The 27,208-nt window shown below is 42.8% G+C and overlaps 1 protein-coding gene across 5 annotated transcripts in view; it reads right to left on the bottom strand.

The window, feature by feature from the left end:
* Window positions 1-27,208, bottom strand: part of LOC122555394 (cell adhesion molecule DSCAM) — a 706,376-nt gene that overhangs the window by 214,191 nt on the left and 464,977 nt on the right. For all 5 annotated transcript variants that reach the window (XM_087992496.1, XM_043701363.2, XM_087992497.1 and 2 more), the window contains 2 exons: window positions 24,856-24,975; window positions 20,705-20,878 (listed from right to left, as the gene is read on the bottom strand). In XM_087992496.1, the coding sequence (XP_087848622.1) occupies window positions 20,705-20,878; window positions 24,856-24,975 (294 nt within the window). The remainder of the gene's footprint in view (window positions 1-20,704; window positions 20,879-24,855; window positions 24,976-27,208) is intronic.

The following is a 27,208-nucleotide window of genomic DNA, read 5'->3' as shown; positions in this document are numbered from 1 at the left end:
CAAGAACTATATGGTTATACCTATTAGAAAAGGATGATTAAAGTGGAGCTCCTTATTCTTGAATTGAGATGGCTGGAGGCTACTTCATAGAAGTTGTAAAATTGTGAAAGATTTTGATTGAGTATACACGGAGAGAATGATTCCTCATGTGGGGAAGAGCAAAACCAGAGGCTATTGATATCTGATGGTCCATCAAGTAGTCAATTAAGGAATTCAGAAGAAACTTCCAGGGAGTCCTGAGCGTGTAGAACTCATTGCCATACTGAATAGTTAAGGCAAATGTGTAGATACATTATAAGAAAATGAGACATTACGATGATGATGAAGGTAATAGCAGGTTATGAAGATTGAGTTAGATGAGGAAAAATGGAGAAGTGGAAAAAGAACATGTACTAATATGGGCTCTCTCTCTGCTGTATACTCTATCTGATCCTCTGCAAAATTATGTAATCAAACACAAATTGACACTGAGCCATAAAAAGGGATAGTAGATGTGGTAATTAAAATCTTGGTCAAAGAGATGGATTTTATAGCAGATTCTAAAGAGAGTTACAGTGGTTAAAGGAAGGAACACCACAGCATGAGCCTAGCTTCCACAAGACATGAGATCCAATTGTGCAGGCAAGTTGATAAGGGATACATTATAGTCTAGAGCTGGAAGGATGCAGAGAAGAGGAGATTACAAAGGTAGAGGGAAACCATGAGGTAGGGGGAAGCCATCCACAGATTTCAATAGGATGTGAATTCTAAAAGTGAAGACTTTAGGGAGCCAAAGGACACCAGTGAGGGCTAATAGATGAGTGAGTGGTGTAGGCTTTGATATGAGCAGTGATGCTTTAGTTTAACTGAGGTTTCCAGACAACGGAAAATGAAGGTGGGCCAGAAGACCATAGAACATAGAACAAAACAGCACAGAACAGGCCCTTCGGCCCACGATGTTGTGCCGAACATTTGTCCTAGCTTACTGGAATAGTCAAGTCTGTAGGTGCGAGAAGTATAAATGAGGGTTTCAGCACCAGGCTGGTCACAGCAGCAGTGAAGGCTGGTAATGTTACAAAGATAGAAGTAGGTGATGGATTAGGTATAAGATTGCAAACCTTGTTGAGATAAAAATGAGAAGACGAGGGTTCCAACTTGAAATATTGGCTGGGGAGGAAGATGGAACTGATGTTGAGGATATTAAGATGATGGAAAGGTCTTAGAGTAATGGCTTTGACATTTGCACTCCTTAATTGGACAAGATTGGCCAAATTAAAATCAGCCTGTTACAAGTCTTGTTGCTTATGAGCATAGCCCCATGCTAACACCTATATTTCAGCTGGGCCTGTCACTGAGCAGATTTTTTCTGTTGGAAATCCCCTTCTTTCATTTCCGACTTTCTCTGATGTTATATGCTTATTGTACTCGGGAGGATGCTCAGCAATGTTACTTCCCCCAGAACAGCTACGGGCTCAGAAATGTGGCGTCTGCCAAGCTGTGGCTGAAGGGGACGAAAAGAAAAATCAACAGTGGGCCGCTTCAGTGACTTTCAACACAATTTATTCGAGACAGCGTCTGGCAACTACTGTTGCCTGTCGGGGTAATGACACATGATGGGTGATTAAAGTGCAAGCATTTAAATCAAAGGAGCCTGAGTGTTTGAAGAGGCATCAAACAGCACTCACACTTGTTTGCAGCTTGTAGTGGGAGTCTCTCATTAGGAGAAAAAGGATATGCTTGATATAAACATATAAACTATTCAAATCTAGGCAGAATTATTTTCAAACCTTTGTAGAATTAGGCACTGACAATATCAGGGGTGGAGGGGGTTTGGGGACTTGGGAGGAGACAGGTTGTGAAGTGGGAAGGTTGCTTTGGAATCTAAATTTCTGTACAAGAGAATCAGACCGCTTATTTGTAACCACAGAAATTAAGTCTGATTGTGAAATTCAATTGTTTCCCTACTTTTGGCAAACAAAGGAGAAGCTTTCATTTGTACAGTATCTTTTGCTGGCCAGGAGTCCAGAACCAGGGCTCACAGACAAAGGGAATGGGGAAGACCTTTTTCCAAGTTCAAGATGGTGGCGGAGTAGGAGGGCTGAACCTGGGGCTTGTCTACTCCCATCTACTTACTGTTTCTTTCCATTCATCAGTTTACTTTTGCTCTCTTTTTTCTAGTTTTCTTTTCTTTAAAACCTGGAGAGTGGTGGATGAAGGAAGAGGCCTCAAGTGGCAGCAATATTAGGACAAGCCGGACGCGGTTCCACCCTAGCCTGGGGTTTTCTGGCGAGCAAGGGGCAGGAGAGCTGACTCTCCCCCCACACCGGGGCCTAGAAGGGGAGGAGGAATTATGACCGGAAGATGGCTTGACGGGGAACAGGAGAGACAGAACCCATGCATCCACAGGCACACCACTCCAGCTTGGATGTGGTAATTGTGGGGGTGACAGCAGCGGAGAACCATAACTGAGAGCCTGGAGCTCATTACAGAGACCCCTGGAGCCCATTACAGAGACCCCTGGAGCCCATTACAGAGAGACCTGGAGCCCATTAAAGAGACCCCCAGAGCCCGTTACAGAGAGCCACAGAACACATTACAGAGACCCCTGGAGCCCATTACAGACACCCCTGGAGACCACTACAGAGAGCCCCGCACCCCATTCAGAGACACCTGGAGCCCATTACACAGAGCCCCGGAGCCCATTATAGAGACCCCCAGAGCCCCTTCTGGGGACCCCTGAAACCTGTTACAGAGACCCTGGGAGTCCATTACAGAGACCCCCGGAGACCATAACAAGGATCTCCTTGCCTGTTATAGAGACCCCAGAGCCCATTACAGAGGCCCCCCCCCCTCCCCGGACCCCATTACACAGACTCCAAAACCCATTACAGAGACCCCCGGAGTCTGTTACAGGGACTGGTGGAGTTCATTCCAAGGACCCCTAGACCCCCTTACTGAGACCCCGGAGCCCTTACAGAGAGCCAAAAACACATTACAGAGACCCCGGAGACCATAACAAGGATCTCCTTGCCTGTTATAGAGACCCCACAGCCCATTACAGAGACCTACCCCACCCCAGACCCCATTACAGAGACCCTAGAACATATTACAGAGACCCCCGGAGCCCCTTTACAGAGACTCCAGCACCCTTTAACGAGATCTCGGAGCCCCTGACAGAGTCCCCAGGAGCCCAATACATAGACCCTGAAACCCATTACAGAGACCCCCAGAGTTCATTATGGAGACACCCAGAGCCCAATACAGGCACCCCCGGAGCCCATAACAGAGATCCAGGAGCCCGTTACAGAGATTCTGTTGCAGAGACCCTGGGAGCTCATTACAGGGACCCCCGGAGCCTGTTACAGAGATCCCTGGAGCTCATTACAAAGACGCCATAGCTGTTACAGAGACACCCGGGGCTCATTACAGAGATCGCCAGAGCCCATTACAGAGACCCTTGGAGCCTGTTGCATAGGCCCTGGGAGCTCATTACAGGGATCCCTGGAGTCTCTTACAGAGACCCCAGGAGCTCATTACAGAAACCCTGGAGCCTGTTACAGAGACATTGGGAGCTCATTACAGGGATCCCCAGAGTCCATTACAGAGACTCTGGAGCCTATTGCAGAGATGCCCAGAGCCAATTACAGACAGCCCCGCAGCCCATTACAGACAGCCCCGCAGCCCATAACAGAGAGCCCTGCAGCCCATTACAGGGACCCTAGGAACTCATTACAGAGACCTCCAGAGCCTGTTACAGAGACCCCAGGAGCTCATTACAGAGACCCTGGAGCCTGTTACTACGACATTGGGAGCTCATTACAGAGACCCTGGAGCCTGTTACCGAGACATTGGGAGCTCATTACAGAGACCCTGGAGCCTGTTACTGCAACATTGAGAGCTCATTACAGAGGCCTCCGGAGCCTGTTACTGAGACCTCCGGAGGTCATTACAGATACCCTGAGATCCTGGAGCCCGTTACAAAGTCACTGGAGTTTGTTACAGAGACCCCAGGAGGTCATTACAGAGACCTCAGTCAATGTCAATCAGCGACTGGAGGAGCAGAGGAGGAGGAATAAGAAGAGAGAATGATGAACTCTATTACAGTAAAATCTTGCACTGTATTCAGTGTTTCAAGATGGTGCTGGAACATGGCATTACTTTGCGTATATCATGGTAAAAAAAAAATTTCACTGTATTTTTATATATGTGTGACAATAAATCTAATTCTAAATTTTAGGAAATGAGGAGAAATTTCTTCACTCAAAGAATGGTGAGCCTGTGCAATTCTCTACTGCAGAAAACTGTTGAGGCTAAAACAGTGAAGACTCCCAAGAAAGGTGTAGGGGAATGTAGGAGGGTATGATGCAAAACCACGAGCAGGATACTGAATCGGATGATCAGTTATGTTCATAATGGATGGAGGAGCAGGCTCGAAGGACCAAAGGTCTGTAAGAGAAAGGAACAGGAAGAGGCCATTCAGCCCCTCAAGCTTGTTCCACCATTCAATAAGATGGTGTCTGAACTGACATTCCTCTTATCCACTTTCCTAAGTTTTTTCCCGTAAACCTTGATTCCCTTGCTGATTAAGAATCTCAGTCTTAAATATATATACAAGAACTCTGTCCCCACAGCTCTCTGTGGCAAAGGATTTCAAACACTCGTAACCCTCTGAGAGAAGTAATTCCTCCTCATCTGAATCTTAGATCAATGCTCCTTTATTCTGAGGCCGTGCCCTCTGGTCTGAGACTCTCCCATGTGGGTAAACATCCTCTCAACATTTACCCTGTCAAGCCCCTTAAGAATTCTGTACATTTCAAGAGATAACCGATCATTCTTCTAAATGCCAGTGAGTAGAATCCCAATCTGCTTGATATTTGCTCATAAGACAATCCCTGCGTATCAGAGATCATCTTCGCAAATAATCTCCAATGAAATGACATCCACTTAAATAAGGGGACCAAAACCACTCATAGTAGTTTACTCCAGATGCGGTCTTACAGCACCTCGTACAGTTGCCTTAAGACTTCACTACTCTTATATTCCAACTCCCTTTGAAATAACGGCCAACATTCTATGAGCCTTCACAAGTATCTGAGACCTGTGTTTCATAGACAAGAACCTCCAAGTCCCTTTGTGCTGCTGCTTTCTGCAACTTTTCTTCTTTAAATAATAGTCTATTCTTTTGTTCTCCTTTCCAAAACAAACAACTTCACATTATCCCATATTATTCTGCACTTGCTAACATTTTGCCCACTCTCTTAACCTATCAATATCTCTCTGTAAACTGTTTGCATCTCCTTCCCAACTTGTCTTTCCACATATTTTTGTATCAACTCTGAATTTGGCTACAGTACATTCACTTTCTTCCTCCAAGTCATTGATGTACATGTTGTAAACAGTTGCAGTCCTAGTACTGATCCCTACCACGAGTTACAGGTTGCCAACCTGAAAAGGTCCCCTGCATCCCAACTCGATGTTTCCTGTCCATTAGCCAATTCTCTATTGTTACGACACAACTGTGAACCCATCTGTTAATTAAACCAAACATCCAGAAAAGTTCACCTCATCTTGTAATCTGTTAAAATACGAATGACAGAGAACTCCTAAATCCCACTATTTAAAGAAAATAGGATCAATTTAATTTTTAACTCTAAAAGTGAACATTAAACAATAACGATTCACAACTCTGAGTCGCCCTCTTTCTTAACTGCTTATTTCCTACCTCCAATTCTATTACAATATACTGTTCCAATAAAACACTTCTTAAAATTACATCACCTTAATTTCAAAGTCATACAGTGGCTTTCTTTTTTGATGTCTTTCTTCTTCCAGCAGAAGATTTCCTTGGGTCATTATCTTTCTTTTTACTGTGAAAATGTTTCATATGAAAAGGTACCTTTAATAGAGAGTGTTTTTTTTTAATTTCTAGGGTCTCTCTCTCTCTCTGGTTCCCCTCTATTCATTCTGATTGAGACTTCCTCGAAAACCTCTCATAAATTAGTCAGAAATTATTTCTCTTTTACAAAGCCATGCTGACTCTGCTTAATTAGATTATTATTTTCTAAATGTTTTGTTATTCCTTCCTTCATAAGATTCCAAATCTTTTCCAACAATACCTGTGAGGCTAATTGGCCTATAGTTACCTATCTTTTGCCTCCCTACTTTGTTGATTAGGGATGTCACATTGGCAGTTATCCAAACCTCCATTACTTCTCCAGAACCCTTGGATAATGGCCTACTCCTGCTCCGATATTCTATGTTTCTATATTTCTGTACACTTCGGTCTCCATGAACACTACGGTGAATGAAGTACAGTGCTGCCACTTTTGTAAGTACACAAAACACTGATAATTTGCACAAAGAAAGTTTCTACAAACAGCAATATGATAAATGGCTAAAACATCTACTTCAGTGTGGGGTAAATATTTGCCAGGACAATTGGGGAAGCGTTCTGCCCTTCTTCAAAATAGTGTCCAGATCCATCTCGGAGGGAAGATTAGTTTCATTAGCAACGATGGGGAAACATTGGTGCAATTTTTGTGCAGTTTTAGTCCCTGTTCCAAAAGAAGGATGTAGTCTTCAGACAGAAAATGTAACAAAGCTACATTGGATTAATTCCTGGGAGGGGAGGAAATTGTATGAGGAGAGATGGAATAGCACAGACCTAAACTCTGGAGCGAAGAAGATCTTAGACTTTATGAGAGGGCTTGACAGGGAATATCACAGAATCCCTACAATGTGAAAACAGGCCCTTTGGCCCAGCAAGTTTTCACCAACCTTCTGAAGAGTAACCCATCCCCCTACTCTATTACTCTATATTTACCCCTGACTAATGCACCTAACCTACACATCCCTGAACACTATGGGTAATTTAGCACGGCCAATTCCCCCAACCTGCACATCTTTGGGCTGTGGGAGGAAACTGGAGCACCTGGAGGAAACCCACACACAGACACAAATGTCACACAGACAGTCGTCCAAGTCTGGAATCGAATCCGGGTCCCTAGCGTTGTGAGGCAGCAGTGCTAATCACTGCGCCACAATGCCACCCCATGGAATATCATATGAGGCTGTTACCCCTGCCTGAAGGATCTAAAACCAAGGTCCAAATCTCAAGATAAAGAGTCAACAATTCAGGACTGAGCTGAGATGATGCCTCTTTACTCAGGTCTGTGAACCATTCGAATTTTCTTACATATAGGGTTATGGATACTCAGTTGGTAATTATGTTTCAAACAGAGATTTCTAGCTTTTATTTGCATTCTAAAGACCTTTGCAACAATGGAGGGTGCCTCTGGATTAATCAGAATGGGATTGAAGTCTTTTTACTGAAGACAACCCTCCCTATGAATCTAAAACCTGAAACTTTTGTCAGCACGGATTGGGAGAATAAGGGCAAAGTGTAGATGCACAAAAAAGCAAAGAATTGCAAATGCTGGAAATCAGAAACAAAAACTGAAATTACTGAAAAGTCTCAGCAGGTCTGGCAGCACCTGTGGAGAGAAAACAGACTTAACATTTCAGGTCCAGTGATCCTTCTCCAGAACTGATTGTAGCAAGGAAAAGGTTGGTATGGTATAAATGCTGGGGGGGGGGGTGGGGGTGGGGGAGAAGGGTGGATTCATAGAACCCCTACAGTGTGGAGGCAGGTCATTTGGCCCATCAAGTCCACAGTGACTATCCAAAGAGTATCCCACCCCAGACCTACCCCTCTACCCTATCCCTGCAACTCTGCAATTCCCACCTTGCTTGCATATTTTTGGACTGTAGGAGGAAATCAGAGCACCCAATAGGAAATCCACACAGACACGGGGAGAATGTGCAAACTCCACACAGACAGTTGCCTGAGGATGGAATCAAACCCAGGTCCCTGATGCTGTGAGGCAGCAGTGCTAACCACTTAGCCAGCGAGTAAAGGATAGGTGGAGATGAAGGCCAGAGAGAGAGAAAAGTATCTAGCCAGTCAAACGAGTGAGTAAAGGTTAGTCTGGGAGAGTGAATGCTGCTAATGGGATTGTTAGTGGCTGACAATGGGTTGATGACAACGCCTGGTGTTTGGGGGTAACATCTCCTTACCTCAACCCTTAGCTATGATCAATTCTGAATTAGAGTCATGGTGGGGAGGGGGAGGGGGAGGGGGAGGGCATGGTGGCTCAGTGGTTAGCACTGCTGCCTCACCGTGCCAGGGACCCAGGTTTGATTCCAGCCTCAGGTGACTGTCTGTGTGGAGTTTCCACATTTGCCCTGTGTCTGCATGGGTTTCCCCTGGGATCAATTCTGAAGAAGAGTTACGGGATTCAGAACATTAACTCTGCTTTCTCACCTCAGATACTACCAGACTTGCTGAGTGTCTCCAGCAATTTCCAATTTTGTGTGTGTAGATTGCATATCCACGTTTCAGGAGGCAGCTACACATGTAGAAATGCACCTGCCTTCAGAAAAATCCAACTTTTATTTGTAGCATGCCGGAGTATGGCTCATGAGTGTTACACTTTCCAAGTAAGGTGCTCTTTGGGATCAGTAAAAGTGGCATGAATATCAGTAAAAAGTAGACAAATTCATTGGGATTGTTGAGGTGTCAGGGACCTCTCAAGCTGTTAAGGAATTTAAATCTCATGGTCTTTAATATTTTGCATAGCATCCGCAAGATTTAAAATCTCAGTGTCTATTTTTGCAGTCTGTTTACCAACGTAGGCTATTACTTCAGCATTATTCACAACCTATTATTATCACAGGAAGGTGCCTTCCAATTCAAAATTTGATAGCTTCACGAGCTTATAAAATCTTTAATGTTGAAAATTAATATAAATTCTTGCTTTTACAAAGGATTAAGTAGGTGAAGGAACTTAAATGTTGTGAATAGGTTACAATCTCTTCCAACCTCTTCGGTGGGCACAAGATATAAAAACAGAGATTGCTAGCTCTTATTCGGAATCTAAGGACCTTTGCAACAATGAAGGGTGCTTCTGGATTAATCAGAAGGGGATTGAAGTCCTTTTACTGAAGACACCCCTCCTCACCAATCTAAAACCTGAATTTTTATCAGCATGGATTGGGAGAATGAGGGCAGAGTGTAGATGCACTAAACATGTAACAACAGATTCAAGAACAGTTTCTTCCCCGCTGGTATTAGACTTCTGAATGGACTTCTCAAATTTCATGTTGAGCTTGCTCTTAGTGCACCTTCTTTGCAACCATAACATTGTGTCCTTCGCTCTGTTCTATTACCCTAATGAACTTTGTAGGGTATGATCTGCCTGTTCTGCACACAGAATAAAACTTTTCACTGTACCTTGGTACATGTCACAATAATAAATCAAATCAAAATAAAATAAAATAAAATATTTCATCAGCAAGTGTATGTTTCCTTTAAAATAATGAAGCAATCATTATGCATAAAATAATATTTCATTTATCTCAGGATGCGTTCTGAGGTCTATCCACGTTGTTATGAAGTTGAAAGTGTGTACTGTACCTTTAAGAGAGAATGAATGCTGTTCTACATTGAGAGCTTACATAAGCAGTCTCAGAGTGTGCTGGGAAATTGAAAATGCATAACATTTGGCTGTGAAATGCATACCTGAGTTTGTTGTTGTTTTGACACCAATTTGAATTTAACCAATCAGTTTAAATTATACCCCAGGATACTAATACCCAATCAAGTTTCAATTTATTGTTTTGCCAGCATCGAACCAATGAGACGATCTGATGTTGGTGACATTAAAAAGGCAGGCATTTTGAAAATCACACAGAGCAGATGCCATCGAGAGAGAGAGAGAGAGCGCGAGAGATCCCAGATATTGAAACACTCTCTATCAAAGATACCTTTTCATATGAAACATATTGCAGTAAAAAGAAAGAAAATGACCCAGGGAGATCTTCAGCTGTAAGAAGAAAGACACCGAAGTTGACAGCCGCTGTATGGTTTTGAAATTAAGTTGGTGTAATTTTAATAAGTGTTTTATTGGAACAGCATATTGATATACAGTTGGAGGCGGGTAATAAGCAGTTAAGAGAAAGGGGGGCTTAGAGTTGTGAATAGTTGTTTAATGTTCACTTTTAGAGTTAAAGGATAAAATTGATATAATTGTCTTTAATAGTGGAATTTGGGAGTTCTTTGACACTCATATTTTAACAGATTACAAGGCAAGGTGAGTTTTTCTGTGTGATTAGTTTGAATTAACAGAGGGTTCACCGTTGTATCATAACAATAATTCTTATTGGGTGAATTGGCATTGACAGCATAAGTGGAAAGGGCAGTGGGTGGGTTTCTTAGATTGGCATGACGGCATAGCATTTGTGCTACGTTGCCATAAGGGTTTAAAAATACCATGAAGTTGGATGGAGGGACAAAGTATGGCTCATGTGGTATGTGACATTAGGGGTTTGGGTAGCAGAAGTGAGTTGGCATCGATGGAGTATGAGAATGTGCAAAAGGTGAGGGGATAAGGCCCAGAGAGCTGTTTGCTGGGTGGGTGGGGTGGGTGGGGGGAGGGGGAGCTTTGTAGAGCAAGGATAAAATGTTGCAACACTGAGGCCAGTCTTTCAGGCAGTCGGCCTCTAATTCCAGCTGCCTCCATGGCTGCCTCCGCACTATTTCCAGGGAGGAGGGAGGGTAGGCCCAAGTCTCATTAACACCCATCCGTCCCCCAGAGTGAAAATCAGACCACTTTTCTCCCAAGTCAGGTTTGTGGAGTCAGGAATTTTCCAGAATCTGCAGTCCTGACTCATGAGCAAAAATCTAGACCATAGGGATGAGGGGGACGATACGCAGAATGGTGCCAAGATTGAAGATCAGCCAACATCTTTTTATTAACAGCAAGCTCAAAGAGGTCTATGGCCTCCTCCTGCTCCTATTTCTTATATCCTCTTAATTCCTAAAGTTCTGCATATTCTGTGTCCACCTTATGTCCAGAGTTGTTGATTGACCATCAAATCTTTTAAGCAGTGAATAGTCATGTCAGTAAGATTTAAAACCAGATCTCTAATTCCTACAATCAGCTGACGAAAATTGCCTCAACTAAAAATACGTGTGAGACAACTTCCAAAGACAGTAGCTCATTACAGATCCTAAACCTCGGCTGCACTTTTTCATTCTTCCAAAATCCAACAAGGAAGCATAATTGGAGAAATGCTGGTGATTATGAGATGGAGTAACAAATTCACTGATCATAGGCTCCCAGTGGAGAGGTACATTGTAAAAAGATATTGGTCTTGCTGAGAAAAGAAGCTTTATTCTTGAACTCATCAGAACATTCGCAAGAATAATGATGTAAAAGGGAACAATATTTTACAGTGCATGAGAAAAAGGCTTTTAAAGTACAAGGTAGAATAGGACATTGAATTTACAAAGCCTTTCACATTGGCTCACTCTGGGGGAATCAAATTGCAGAAAATGACAAAACTGAGCTTGGTACTTTTTATTTTCTTTTTTTTGCATAAGAATGTGAAGACAAGGCAGCTGAAGAGCTTTCAGTTGTGGATCAGCCAATCGAAGTGAAGGTGGAACAGGCTACTGAGGCTGAATGGCCTGCTCTTGTTTCTATACACTTTAAAGGTAAATTTATCCAATCATTTCCAGATAGTAACAGTTACACAGAGTTTGCTAAAAAGCAGCAATCAGGTCAAATACTTCTCATGACAACATGACTTGACTTATAATATCATCCGGCAAGTTTTGTTGTGTATTTGGAGACTAATTTTCCTGGCTTTTGTAACCCAGACAGACAGCTCATAACAAGTAATGGATTGCAACAATGGTTATAAATCAAACAGAACAATAAATCACCAAATGAGGCCATTTAATAGGCATTCCTGTGCTGGTTCCTTGAAAGAGCTATCCAACTCACCCCAGTTCTCAATCTTTCTCCAAATAAACTTAACATTCACAGAGCATTTGAAACTGGACTTGGCCTATTCCCATGCTGACAAGTATCCACTAACCCCGATGACATCGCTTACATCACGCGTTACATCACTTCCACACCCCAAAGGCACCACTTCCACCCCCCTGACTCCCAGGAGGAGTGTCACTTCCGTTGATGTCATCCAAGATACCATGAACATTCCCGTTCCACTGACAGTCTCCACCCCCACTCCCAGCTCCAGCCCCACACCAGGCCCTAGCTCCCTGCCGTATTTTTACCATTGCCCCAGACCTACCCCCACTGAGGATGAATGATCAATTCAGAGTAAAAGCCTCACCTTCATCCCCCTACAATCCCGGCTCAATGTGCTGCGAATTCCAGATGACGGGCTTATGCCTAAAACGTCTATTCTCCTGCTCCTCGGATGCTGCCTGACTGGCTGTGCTTTTCCAGCACCACACTCTTTGACTCTGATCTCCAGTATCTGCAGTACTCACATTGTACAGGTATCCACTAAAGCAGTGGTCATTGAATGTTGCTTTAAATGTACAATTTATTCATTCCTGGGATATGGGTGTCATTGGCTAGACCAGCTTTAATGACTCATAGTCAATTACTCTTGATGAGGTGGTGTCAAGCTGCCTTCTTCCTACAGTCTTTGGATTGTAGGTACACCAACACTGTTGGAGAGTGTGGCGCTGGAAAAGCACAGTAGGTCAGGCAGCATCCGAGGAGCAGGAGAATTGACATTTCGGGCATAAGCCCTTCATCAGCAATGTGAGGGGGGAAGGGGACTGAAGATAAATAGGAAGGTGGGGAAGGGGCTCATGGGGAACGTAGCTGGGAAGGCAATAGGTAGATGGAGGTTGCAGGTGATGGTGATAGGTCGGAAAAATGGAGGTAGGAGGGTGATTGTGATAGGTTGGAGGGGTGGAGGTGGGAGGGTGATGGTGATAGGTCGGAGGGGTGGAGGTGGGAGGGTGATGGTGATAGGTCGGAGGGATGGAGATGAGAGGTGATGGTGATAGGTCGAAGGGGTGGAGATGGGAGGGTGATTGTGATAGGTTGGAGGGGTGGAGGTGGGAGGGTGATGGTGATAGGTCGGAGGGGTGGAGATGGGAGGGTGATGGTGATAGATCGGAGGGATGGAGATGAGAGGTGATGGTGATAGATCGGAGACATGGAGGTGGGAGGTGATGGTGATAGGTCGGAGACATGGAGGTGGGACGTGATGGTGATAGGTCGGAGGGGTAGAGGTGGGAGGGTGATGGTGATTGGTCGGCGGGGTGGAGGTGGCGGGTGATGGTGATAGGTCAGAGGGATGGAGGTGGGAGGGTGATGGTGATAGGTCAGAGAGATGGAGGTGGGAGGGTGATGGTGATAGGTCAGAGGGTTGGAGGTGGGAGGGTGATGGTGATAGGTCAGAGGGATGGAGGTGGGAGGGTGATGGTGATAGATCAGAGGGATGGAGGTGGGAGGGTGATGGTGATAGATCAGAGGGATGGAGGTGGGAGGGTGATGGTGATAGGTCAGAGGGATGGAGGTGAGAGGGTGATGGTGATAGGTCAGAGGGATGGAGGTGAGAGGGTGATGGTGATAGGTAGGTGGGATGGAGGTGGGAGGGTGATGGTGATAGGTCAGAGGGATGGAGGTGGGAGGTGATGGTGATAAAGATCACCATACCCACCATGTTGTTAGGGAGGGAATTAGAGGATTCTGACCCAGTGACACTGAAGGAAAGGTGATATATTTCCAAGTCAGGATGATCTGCATGTTTGGGAAGCGAACTTGCATGTCGTGGGGTTCCCATGTATCTGCTATCCTTCTCCTCCTCAGCAATAGAGGTCACAGGTTTAGAAGGTGATGTCAAAGGAACCTTGCTGAGGTACAATAATACATCTTGTCTGTCAATGTTAAAGGGAGTGAATGTGGAAGGTGGTGAATAAAGTGCAATGTTTTGTCCTGGATGGTCAGAAGCTTCTTGAGTGTTGTTGGAGCTGCACATATCCTGGCAAGTGGGGAGCATTCCATTACATTCCTAACCTGTACCTTGTAGATGATGGGATTTGGGAGACAGGAGTTGAGTAACTGACAGCAGAATTCCTAGCCTTTAACTTGCTCGTGCTCCACAGTATTTATATGGTTGGTCCAATTCAGTTTCTGGTTAACTGAAACCACGAGGTTGCTGGCAATGGTGAGATCAGATGCATTCAATGTGTTCTGAGGAAGAGCCACTGGACCGGAAACATTAACTCTGATTTCTCTTCACAGATGCTGCCTAACCTGCTGAGCTTTTCCAGCAACTTCTGTTTTTGCACTGGTTGTGTGATTGCTTGCCTTGGTTATTGCATGTTGCTTCTGTTGTTTAGCATGCAAGTCATCCTGTGTTGTACTTTTACCAGGCTAACACCTCATTGTTAGGTACGCCTGGTGCTTCTCCTGGCATGCCCTCCTGCACTCTTCCTCGATCTCCCAGCATGATGGTAATGGTAGAGCTGGGGATATGCCAGGCCATGAGTTTACAGATTGTGAAGGTTGAATACCATTCAGCTGTCACTCAAGGCCCACTATACGCTACGGAAGCCCAGTCTCGAGCTGTCCAAAGTCTATCCCATTTAGCACGGTAATTATTCAACTCAATGGAGGGTATCCTCAACTTGAAGGTGGGATTTATTTCCACATGACTATGCAGTGGTCACTTTTACCGATAGTTTGTGACTGCATTTTTTTTTTCAAATTTCCAGCATTTCCTGCTTTACACATAAACTAAGGACAAGTGTTTATCTGGCAATTTCACCAACTCGAGATTTCCCAAAGCAAAGAGAAAATTTATTACTGTTGTAAGGTGGATAATGATGTTGGGACTGAATGTCACACTCTGTTATAACACAAATCGGAACAGGAAGGCATATTTGTTAGTGAAAATCTCTCAGCAGGAAATTGGAGTGACGTGCAGCTGAGGGAAGAATTTCCTTAACATTTTTACAGCCCTTTTGACCAGCCAACATAACCCTGATCCATTAGAGAAGGGAAGCTTGGGGATCTCAGACAATTCAACTTTTTCCTGTGTTTACTGTGACAGACAAATGGTAGAAAATCAGTATAGCATCACCAGTGGGAGGAGGACTGAAGAGCAGATGTTCCATTGTAAAAATGTAACATCAGACATTGCCGTTGTCATAAAATTTGTTCCTAAATCATGACAATAAGGAACAAGGTGCAGCAAACAAGAGTTTTCAAAAATTGAACATTTGTTGTCTGTGTGTTTTGTTCTCCATTTATTCATAGGATGTGGGCATCACTGGCTACACCAGCATTTATTACCCATTCCTAACTGTCTCTAGAGTAGTTAAGAGTCAGCCTCATTACTGTGCAGCTGTAGTCATACATCGGGCAGACTAGGTAACGATGCAAGATTTCCTTCCCCACTGGACATTAGTAAAGCAGATGTATTTTTGCAATAATTGATAGTGGTTACATGGATTATAAGTCCAGTGAAGTACAATATATACATATTATTTATAGAAAGGGCTGTATATTGTAATGCAAAAATAGATTACATTGTGCATTGTAAGTTATTATATAGCCTATTTGATGATCTTTCATCAAAGTGTCTTGAAGAGCCAGAGAAAAATACTGCAATGGGGAGTTTATCACTGGCATGATATTTTGCGTGTTAGTGAAAGATTGCAAACAATAAACAATGCACACATTTGCTTCAGACTGATGGTGGCTCCTGTTGAGATCATTATTCTTCACATCACCCCTCACTGTTGGCCGCACAAACGACCAATTTCCCTTCCTTCACTATTGGCAGAGAGAGCTGGTGTGAGTATAAAGTGGGATTCAAAATGCTGCGGGGGTTTGCCACTGCCATTCGTAAATAAGGCCATTATACACCATTGTCACAATTTTTTTCATATCGGTCATTCAATGCCTTCGCTCCCAAGCAAAACGTTTGCAAAATTATATCTTTAATATGAGCTGCATTTTGAACTATGACACTGTCTGTTGGCATAACTCTGTGATATTTTATGCTTCCCCCACTCCCCGCTAGTCCCTCTGTAAATCTCCACAACTCCACAGTAAACATTGATTTAGCATTCCTGATCTGTGTGAGCCACAGGGACTCAGCACGAAGGAACTTCTCTTGCTGGGAAAGCAAAGTGCACTATAACTGCTCTGAAGCCTGCAGGGTCTTTCATTAGTTTCAAATAGAACCCAACTCACTGGGGAGGTCCCTGCTCTGCTTTGATAAGCGATGTTTCTTGTCATCATCTTACGCACAGACAAAGCCTCTTTTATTGATAGTGTTCTCATTGCTGATAAAATAATCCTCCAACCATTAACCAAATGCTATGCCATAGCTGGAATTATTTGGTGGCTATGCAGATATCCTTTTTTAATGTAATATATATATTCTCAGTATCAAGGTCAGATGTGCTTAAATGTACTTTTCATGCCTCATAAATTGGGGATAGATTACTGTGAATAATATTGGTTCATAACTTTCCCATGTAAGGAATTATGTTTTTGAGGGTTTTAAAAAAAAATCTAGAGGTGTTAATGCATGAAATAAAGTTCCTGGCCAATATTTATCCCTTGACAAACATAACTAAAAACAGATTAACCGGTCACTTATCTCACTGTTATTCATGGTTTCTTGCTTCATACAAATTATTACAGCTATCTTTCAGAAATGCTTCATTGATTATAGAACACTTCATGGGCATTGTCACTGATATTTGAGTATGAAGGCAATTATCTGTCATTGTCACAATCTTTGGACATCTGCCATTCAATTTCTTGTGATTTTCTTCCCCTCCAAAACAAACTGATAAAAAAATGAGGAGAAAGTGAGGACTGTAGGTGCTGGAAATCAGAGTCGAGAGTGTGGTGCTGGAAAAGCACAGCAGGTTAGACAGCATCTGAGGAGCAGGAGAATCGATGCTTTGATGAAGGGCTTATGCCCGAAACATCGATTCTCTTGCTCCTCGGATGCTGCCTGACCTGCTGTGCTTTCCCAGCACCATGCTCTCAACACTGTTCATAAAATGAGTCCGCTATTGTGAATCATGATCTCAATCATGACATCCTTCTGTTTGTTACTATAATGACTCATGGTTATCCATTTTGTATCCATACCCCACACCTTAACCCCTCAGTAAATCTCCCACTGTAAAACCAGCAAATCTTTCTGAGGTGGCAAATACAAGCCAAGTTCATTCTTCTCATTCAGAATGATCAAATCTCACCGTTAAACCATTGGAAAGATAAATGGCAAATAGACATTATCATTGTTTGTCCATCTATTACTGTGGGTAGTAACTTCAGTCCTTTAGAGTTGGGGGGGGGGGGGGGGGGTGCAGATTCAACAAGTTATGAGCATGCTTTTTATGCTCATCTTTGATTTGGTTTTGTTAGGGTGAAGTTAGACTGTAAGGGTTAAATGGAGATCTAGAGATAGTGAGGACTGCAGATGCTGGAAAGTCAGAGTCGATAAAATATGGAGCTGGAAAAAGCATAGCAGGTCAGGCAGCATCAGAGGAGCAGTGGAGTTGACATTTCTGACAGGAGCCTTCATCAAGACTGGGGAGGGGGAAAGGACTTGGGAAATAAATAGAGGGAGGGATGGGGGCTGCGGGAAAGGTAGGTGGATTCAGATAAGAGGTGATTGAGCTTGGTCACTGGGAAAGGTGGAGTGGGAATAGGTGGGAAGGAAGACGTACAGGTAAGGTCAGGTCAAGGGGGAAGAGTGGAGAGGGAGAACTGGGATGAGGCGGGGGATTAGGGAGGTTTGGAAGCTGGTGAATTCTATGTTGAGGCTATAAGATTGTAAGTTCCTGAGGCGGAAGATGAGGTTTTCTTCCTCCAGTTTGTGTGTGGCCTTATTTTGATGGTGGGGAAGGCCCAGGATGGACATTGGGGGAGTGGGAGGCAGAATTGAAATGGCTGGCAAGTGGGAGGTGGGGTTGATATGAGCGTGTGGACCACAGATATCCCTGAACCAATCCCTAACTTTGGGCTCAATCTGTCCAATATGGAGGAGACCAGTACGGGAGCGACGGACACTGTAAATCAGGTTGGTGGAAATGCAGGTGAACTTGGAATGATTCTTTGCGTCCTTGGATGGAAGTGAGAGGGGAGGTGTGGGGACAGGTGTTGTACCTCCTATTGCTATAATCTTTACACAGAAGAACCTCAATTATTCGAATATCGATTATCCGAATTTCGGATTATCTAAAGAAGATTCCAAGGTTCCGCTTAAACGTTACATCAAAGAGGTAAGTGTATTCGATTCACCTGTACTGTAGAACATGTGAAAACATTGGCAAAAACTAAGAAACACAAGCAACTCAAGCATCAGCAACTGGATTTTTTTAAGTAAGGGTTGTTACACAGCCCTTTGCAAAAGGAAGTGTTTTAAATTAGTGTACAGGTATTCCTGTCACTTTACCAGGCCATTTATTTTTTTAAAAAATAAGAACATAAACGCATGCGTGAGGCATTGCTTCTGTCTTTCTATCGCGAGGACTGCATTCCCGGAAACACAAATGCTGTTGTAATCGTAGAAGCTGTTCGGGACCTTATTTAATGCTGTCTTCACCATGCGTTGCCAAATGGTGACTACTGCTATGTTTTTAAAAAAGTTTTCTCATGTTATCATTGCTTTATTTTGCTCATCATGTGAAATCTGTGTCCTCTTGTGCTCAATACATTAAGATTATAGATTTAAATAAATTCTCCTGTGGAGCGTAGCTTCAGCCTGGCTTCCCTTATTTAAGGTAAAATCGAATATCCGAATAATCAATTATCCCAAAAAAATACTGCCTGCCCATCTCGTTCAGATAATCAAGGTTCCTCTGTAGTTTAAAATAAGAAGCAGACATCAATGAATGAACCATCTACGTTAGTGTCAGCAGGAATTGGTAAGCAACTTTCTGCAAATAGAAGATAATGTTTATAAAAACATTCTAGAGTCTTTGGAGTGAGGGGAGATTCAGAGACAGTGAGATGACAGACATCTGTAGGGACTGGCAAAAACATTCACATTTAGGATAAAATTAATTGTTCCTAACTGGGTGAAGGAGACACTTATGACATTAACTTATGAATTATACTGGACAATCTGTATTTTCTGTTTGTATGAAGCAAGATTGGAATTTGGTGAATGACATCCTTACAGTGTAAAAGTATTCAATTATTTTTGTATTCTTCAGAGTTTTACTGGAATGATTCTCTTCCAGAATCAGTTGAATAACATGATCTTAAACCTGCACTCAGTCTTCAGTGGTTAATTATTAGAATTGACAACAGAGCACATAAAAATTCATCAGCTTGACCACCAGTAAGGAAAGAAAATCGACAATTACCCTAAAAAGCATGAGATAAAGAATCAAGTTCCACAAATGTAATCAAATCAAACTTTTACTTATAAGTATTCCTCTTAACCAGCTCAACAGTTTTAACAGATAGCATAACAAAGTGAAAGAACTGCAGTTATACACCCTAAATAGATGGGGACTCCTCATGACTGCCAGTCTACTGACACTTTTAAAAACATTAGAGACACTTTTTACATTGTCTTCAGTTTGGGGGGCATGATTTCAGACTCTCTCTGTCCTTTCCTTACAATCTGATAATCTCATACCATAGTAGCACTTTCCATTTCATTCCCCTTGCTTACATTGCATATGTAGCAGTGCACTTCATAAGTGCAACTGCTTTTACCTTATCACTGAAGTTCATTTAATCTCCCAAAATATTGATAGTCAACCTTTCCCAACCATAGTAAACCATTGCAAAGCATGCACAGCATTCTTTCCCTGGAAGAAAGGTATTTGCTCCTGGATTTAGGATCAGGCTTTCGCAGCAGGAGATCTGGATTTTAATGGAGCTACAACTTTTGTTTACCACTTATTTCACTGCAAAATATTTTCCCAAGAAACTAACAATAATGTTTCTTTCTGTCAGAAACTGTGTGCAAGTGCGCATGCACACACATACACACATACAGAACAGTATGCACACAAACACATATCTGGATGGAGATGAGACACACACAGAGACACACACATGCAGAGATATGGAGAGAGGGACATAAATATAAAAATGAGAAATGTAAGGGAACCACATGATGCGCCTTCTATCTTTTTCTTTATTAGAAAGTGTTTGATGCTTGCCACCTATCTCAGCTACTGCTTGCTGCTCAGCAACCTATGTGTAAAGCATGCAAATTTCAAACCCCAGCCCTTTGCCATCACTCAGACTGGTTATCACTCAAATTTAAGGACAGAGGAAGTTTCTTCCTCTATCCCTTCTACCTCCAATATTATTTTCAGAGAGATGTTCCAGAGTCAGAAGGCAGCCAACATCATCAAAGACCCCTCCCACCCCAGTTATAACCCCTTCTAACCTCTTCCAACAAGCAGAAGATGCAAAGGCCATACCGACAGGTTCATGAACAGCTTCTTCCCCACTGTTACTAGACTTCTGAATATACGGCTTTTGCCCAAAACGTTGATTTTTCCGCTCCTCGGATGCTGTCTGACATGCTGTTCCAGCACCGCTCTAATCTAGACTCTGATCTCCAGCATCTGCAGTCCTCACTTTCGCCTTCTGAATATCCCTCTCAAGTTTCAAATCTAATGTTGATCCTGTTTTTTTGTGCACCTTCTTTACAGCGATAACGTTATATCCCTTGCTCTGTTCAATCACCCTATGATCTTTGCATGTTCTGATCTGCTCACAAAACAAAACTTTTCACTGTACCTTAGTACATATGACAAGAATAAATCAAAGCAAATCATGCCAGCACTCAGCTTCACCGTAATACAGGCAGTCAACTTATTACTTACTTTTGACTGTCAGATACATGGACTTGCTGACATCAGCTCCCACATCGTTGCTAACCTGGCAGAGGTAATACCCACTGTCTTCCTCCAGAACATGTTTAATTAGGAGCGACCCATTCACCAGCAGTTGGATACGACCATTCAAGGCAATTGACTGGAACTGTGGGACGCCTGCACCTACAGAGGGAATGGTGCAAAATCAGAAATCATTTTTCCAGAGCCCCTTCCTTTGTAATTTGTTGGCTGTACTGAACAATCTGAACTTTAAATGTCAAATAAACACAAACCATTTTTACCTCTCAATCATGATCAAACAGAAAAAATTGGAAATAATTTCAATATATACAAGATCACGTAACAATATGAGTGAATATCTAGTTCATGATTCATATTTTTAGAATGCGACTTACCATTTTAAGAATTAAACTTTTCAGTATAGATAATGGATCTACTTGATTGGGAAATTGGCAAAAATAAAACCCAGAAGAAAATCAATTCAAATGACCTTGGAGTTTATTATATCACTATTGACTGAGCTTGCTGAATCCTAAGGGGTGTAGACACTAGACTAGCTGTGTAGCAGGTGGCAAGGGAACTGACAAAAGGGAAAAACCTACTTGATCTCATCGTCATCAATCTGACTTCCACAGAGTATTGTTCATGGCAGTGTCAGTAGAAGTGAGCACTGCACTGTTCTTGTGGAAACAAAGTCCTGAATCAACATTGAGGATGCTCTCCAATGTCTTTGCAGCACGACTAGTATGCTAACTGAGTTAGAATCCAAACAGACCTAGTCATTCAAGACTGGGCATCCATGAGGTGCCACAGGCCATCTGCAGCAGCCAAATCGTACTGCAATATAATCTGCAACCTCATGGCATGACTTATCTCTTAATCTACCATCACCATCCAGCAAGCAGATCAAACTTGATTCACTGAAGAGTACCACAGGGTATTACATTTGCAGCATCAGGTGACAAAAAATGAGGTGTCAACCTGATGAAGCCACAACACAGGATTTACTTGCATGTCAAATGGCACAAGCAGCAGTGATGAACAGGACTAAACAATTCCACAATCGAAAGATCAGATCAAAGCTCTGCAGCCCTGCTATATTCAGATGTGAATGGTGTCGGGCAATTAAACAACTCATTGGTGGAGGAGGCTCCACAACTATCCCCAACCTCAATGATGGGGAAGCCCAGTGCATCAGGTCAAAATATAAGGTTACAGCACTTGTAACAAGCTTCACTCAGAAGTGCTGAGTGAATGATCCATCTTGGCCTCCCTCTCCAGACCTTCCTAGCATGACAGATGACAGTCTTCAGCCAATTTGATTCATTCCACGTGATATCAAGAAAGCATTGGATATTGCAAAGGCTGTGGGCCCTGACAACATTCTGGCAATATTACAGAAGACTTGTGCTGCAGAACTTGCCACACCCCTAGTCAAGCTGTTCCAGGACAGTTATAACACTAATATCTATGTGACAATGTGGAGTTTCTTCAGGTATGTCCTATACACAAAAGCAGGACAATCTAGCCAATTACTGTCCCATTAGTCTACTCTTAATTGTAAGCAAAGTGTGGTGAGGGATCATCAACTGTGCTATCAAGCAGCACTTGTTTCACAGGAAGCAGTGGCATTGTGATAATGCCATGTCAGTAGTAAATCAGAACTTCAGGCTAACTTTCTGGGGATATGAATTCAAATCCTCCAATAGCACTGAAATAAAAATCAAAACAAAAATGTCAGTCTAATGGCAAACATTTAACCATTGCTGAATGCTGTTAAAAACCTATCTGGGTCACTAATTTCCCTGAGGGAAGGAAATCTGCCATCCTTACCTGGCCTGGCCTAGCCTACATGTGACTTCAGACCCAAAGCAATGTGGTTGACTCTTAATCGCCCTCTGGGGAATTAGGGATGGATGATAAATGCTGGCCTAGATAGTGATATCACATCCCGTGAACAAATAAAACATTAGTGGCTCACTGACAGTCAGTTTTGGGTTCCACCAGGGCCACTCAGCTCGTAACATCATTACGGCCTTTGGCCAAACATGGCTAAAAGACCAGAACTTCATAAGTGAGGTGAGAGAGACTGCTCTTCAAATCAAAACTGCATCTGACTGAGTGTGGCATCAATGATCACTAACTAACAAAATTACAGATAATGGTGATCAAGTGGAAGACTCTCCACCAGATGGGGTTACATTGGGAACAAAGGAAGATGGTTATGGTTGTTGGAGGTCATTACACTCCAGGACGATTCTCCGGCAGATTTCACAGCAGATTTTCTTTGGCCTAATAATCTGCTTCATTTTCCATTCATATTCACCTTTCCTCCATCATAAGTTCAGATCTGGGGGTGTTTCCTGATGATTTTCCAATGTTCTGCACCAATTGTGACTATTCTGATGTAATTTGTGTGGAAATGCAACAGTCTGGACAATGTCGAGGTTTGAACTGACAAGTCTTTACTCAGCGAGTCATGAGTTCATGGAATGCTCTGCCAGTAGCAGTGGTGGACTCTCCCTCATTATGGGCATTTAAGCGGGCATTGGATAGGCATATGGAGGATAGTGGGCTAGTGTAGGTTAGGTGGGCTTGGATCGGCGCAACATCGAGGGCCGAAGGGCCTGTACTGCGCTGTATTCTTCTATCTATGTTCTATCTATCTATCTATCTACTCAGTACCATTCATACCACACAAATGCCAGGCAATGACTAAACCACCAAGAGACAATCTAATTATTGGCTATTGACATTCAGTGGCATCGACTGTCATTGAATACCCAATTTTGAGAAGTTTGTCGCTCAGGTTGAGGTTCTGTTACTTAGTAGGGTGATGAAACATCTGGAAATGAACCTTCCAGCTCAGCGAGCAAACCTACATCCAAATACTCCAATATCAACATCTAGGTGGAGGTAATGGGTTTACCATTGAAAGGAAATTGCATTGGATTGGCCATGCCTCTACTTTGGCTACAGGAGCAGGTCAGAGGTCAGGAATTCTGCAGCGAGTAAGTCACCTCCTGACTCCCCAAAGCCTGCCCATCATCAACAAGGCACAAGTTAAGTGTGATGGAATACGCCCTAGTTTCTGGATAAATGCATCTTCCAAAACACTTCAGAAGTTTCACAACATCCTAGACAAAGCAATCCATTGATTGGCACCTCATCTTCAAATAATCATTCCCTCAACTATCAATGCACTGTAGCTGCCATGTGTATTACCTCCAAGATGCATTGTACAAATTTACCACAGCTTTTTAGACAGCTCCTTCCAAATCCAACAACCACTGCCATTTAGAAGGACAAGGCAGCAGACACACTGTCAAGCCATTCCTTCATTGTCACTGAGTCAAAACCCTTGTCCTCACTCCCTAACAGCATTGTGGATCCTTCCAAACCAAACAGACTGCAGAGATTCAACAAGGCAGCTCACCAGCACTTCTTCAGGGTAACTAGGGACGGGCAAGAAATGCTGGTCCAACCAGTGATGCTCACTATCATGAATTTTTTTTTAAAATGCTGGTGTTCCTTAAACAATTCCATCTTCACTCCCCTAGCTATTCCAAGAACTGTTTAAACCTCATGTCACATTGTGAAGGCAATATCAGGTCAATCTCCCTACACGCTGTCCCAATAACAAACCTCAGCCTCAAGTTCCTGTAACATATGACTGTTCATGAATTTCCAATTCGAATTGTGCTGTGGGCTTTCTGAATAATATTTTTAACTCAGTGGCAAACGAGGCCAAGTTGGGGCTGAGGACCAAGCTGCTAGCACAAAGACTTAGATTGTCCAGAGTCAAATGAAGGATTATTGACGTGAAATATTAATTCTGCTTTTCTCTCTCTCCATAGATATTGCTTGCCTTGCTGAGAATTTCCAGTGATCTCTATTTTTATTATTGGAGACAGCCCAAACTCACTTCACAGCAGAAGTCAATGGAAGGGGCTTTCATCCTATTATTTCAGGTTGAACACAAATCCAGCTCAGAAGCCATATAATTCAGTGCATATACCAATCCCGCTTTTCATATTTTACCATCACATATCAATATAAATTAACATAACAGAAATTAATGTTACCAGCATTAAAAAAAAAATGGTACATTTAGCTTTGATCTGGGTTTGAAATGATACCTTTGGAGTATTTCCATACGATGGTTGGGACAGGGTAACCTTCTGCAGAGCAGTTCAGTATGACAGATTTCCCATAAATACCATCCTGATCAGTGGGTTGCACCACAAATCGAGGAGGAACTGAAAGAAACAGACATTGTAAATAGCGATTAAAATCAAATTGAAATCCACCAAACAGATATTCACAGTGAGGTCTCTTTATTCTAAGATGTCATTTCAAGTGAGGACACATTTCCTTGAGCAGTATCATCTCTTAGCTACTTCGCCCAAATGATCTGTGCACATTCTCCGAAAGGAAGCATTAACAACAACACGACCAGGGAACTAGAGTCTGTAATTAAATCCGATCCCGCGCATACTTGAGCAGACACAAGCATATAAAGAGCAAGCAGGAGTAGGAATCCCAACAGTTTTCCCGTTCAATGCACAGTGTCACTCAGACCATTGCAGCAAGACCCCATTTGAAAATATAAATTTCTAAATTAGCGCAGGGAAGATAAGAATTTATAGGTGCAGGAGAGAGGGAACTGATTTGTGAGTAAAGATGAAGCATTTCTACTTTTAATTAAATTCCAGTTTATAGTTAATACTAAGTTAAAGTAAAGTAACTTAAAAGTTTAAGTCTGAGATATGGTAGGGCACTTTGTGGTAAGTCGTGGACACTTCACATGATGTAGAACAGCCCATGTGCAAGAAGTGACTGCGGTTGCATTAGCTTGAGCTCTGGGGTTTACAGCTCAAGGAGCAGCAAGAATCATTGAGCTAGGGACTGTCCATGATGCAGGGACCTCCATGGATAGTACATTCAGGGAGGTTGGCACACTGTGAGTTCAAGGAAAACAGGCAGATAGAAAATTAATAACCACTAGGCAGTTCACGAAAAATTGGTAGGTAGTGCTGGAGTTCCCAGAGGTACCACTCACTCATTGGTTTTCATTCTGAATATCGGTGAGGGAGATGGATTGTCAAAGAAGTACAACGGCCAAGCCTCAGGCACCACAGGAGACCCAGACACACAGGAGAGGGGTCTGAAGAATGGAAGGGCAGTACTGATACAGGATTCTATATTTAGAAGACCAGACAGCTATTTCTGTGTCTTGTGACTCCGAGATTGTGTGTACCGTTCCTGGTGCTGAATGCCACACAACAGCTGCAGGGTATTCTAATGGGGAGAGTGAACTGTCCAAGGTCATTGGTACTAAGAGAGTCAGTGGGAAGGTGAATGTAGTCCAGCTTAGGAAACTACGTAGAAAATTACCAAGCAACACCTCTAAAGTAGTAATCCCCAGATTACTTCCAATGCCACATGCAATTAAGCACTGAAATAAAAAGGTAAGGAAGTTGAATATGTGGCTGGAAAGAATATGTGCTCGAAAAAAGTCTTTAGATTCCTGGGACTGGCTGTGGGGAAGATGCCACCAGTACAAGCCAGATGAGAGCTGTTTAACAAGTGCTATCGGGGAATGTTTAAAGTAATTTAGCAGAGATATGGAAACGAGGTGAGAGCATTAAGAAATATTGCCAGCATGCTGGGAAAGGCAGATAGCACGGAAATACAGAATTGTAAGTTATTATCTGAAGTTGGAGTAAAGGAGAAAGCAATGAAATGCATTCACTGCATGTTTATGAATGTACTCAGTAGATATTTTTTAGACAACCTCTTCAGATTTGCAATGACACACATCTGGAGCAAGTGGAACTTGAACCTAGGCTGCTTGAGTCAAAGACAGGGACAATCCCACTCACACAGCACCACAAGACCCTCTGCACACAGCATATAGTTTCTGACTTTGGGGAATTACGGGCACAATTCACCATATGGGAATACAGTCGTATGTTGATAACAGAGACTTTATTTAAGGGAAGAGCAGATATAGAAGATTTCTTTAAAAAACTCCTGATTACAAGGCACTGAGAAAAGATAAAAAGGAGGGGTGATTTTATTTGTTTTGGAGAGTATCGCTGTACTGGAGAAGAGGGTTAGAGGACAGAGACGGTGCAGCTGGAGCTAAACACTAAAACATGTACAATTACATTGTTTAGTCATGATTTGGAGGAGCCAGTGTTGGACTGGGGTGTACAAAGTTAAAAATCACACAACACCAAGTTATGGTACAACAGGTTTATTTGGAAGCTCTAGCTTTCGGACCACTGCTCGTTCATCAGGTGGTTGTGGAGAATAAGATACTCCACAATCACCTGATGAAGGAGCAACGCTCCGAAAGTTAGTGCTTCCAAATAAAGCTGTTGGACTATAACCTGGAGTTGTGTGACTTTTAACATTGTTTAGTGTAATCGTACCAACTTGTGTGAGGGATCTGCAAGAACAAATATTAAGGGAAATTACAGAAGG

This window comes from Chiloscyllium plagiosum, unplaced genomic scaffold, assembly GCF_037043375.1.
Source record: "Chiloscyllium plagiosum isolate Xiang-an unplaced genomic scaffold, Cpla_swu_hap1 HiC_scaffold_12, whole genome shotgun sequence".
NCBI classification, from domain to species: domain Eukaryota; kingdom Metazoa; phylum Chordata; class Chondrichthyes; order Orectolobiformes; family Hemiscylliidae; genus Chiloscyllium; species Chiloscyllium plagiosum.
Note: the sequence above shows the minus strand (reverse complement) of the source record. Positions and strands in the feature narration are given on the sequence as shown.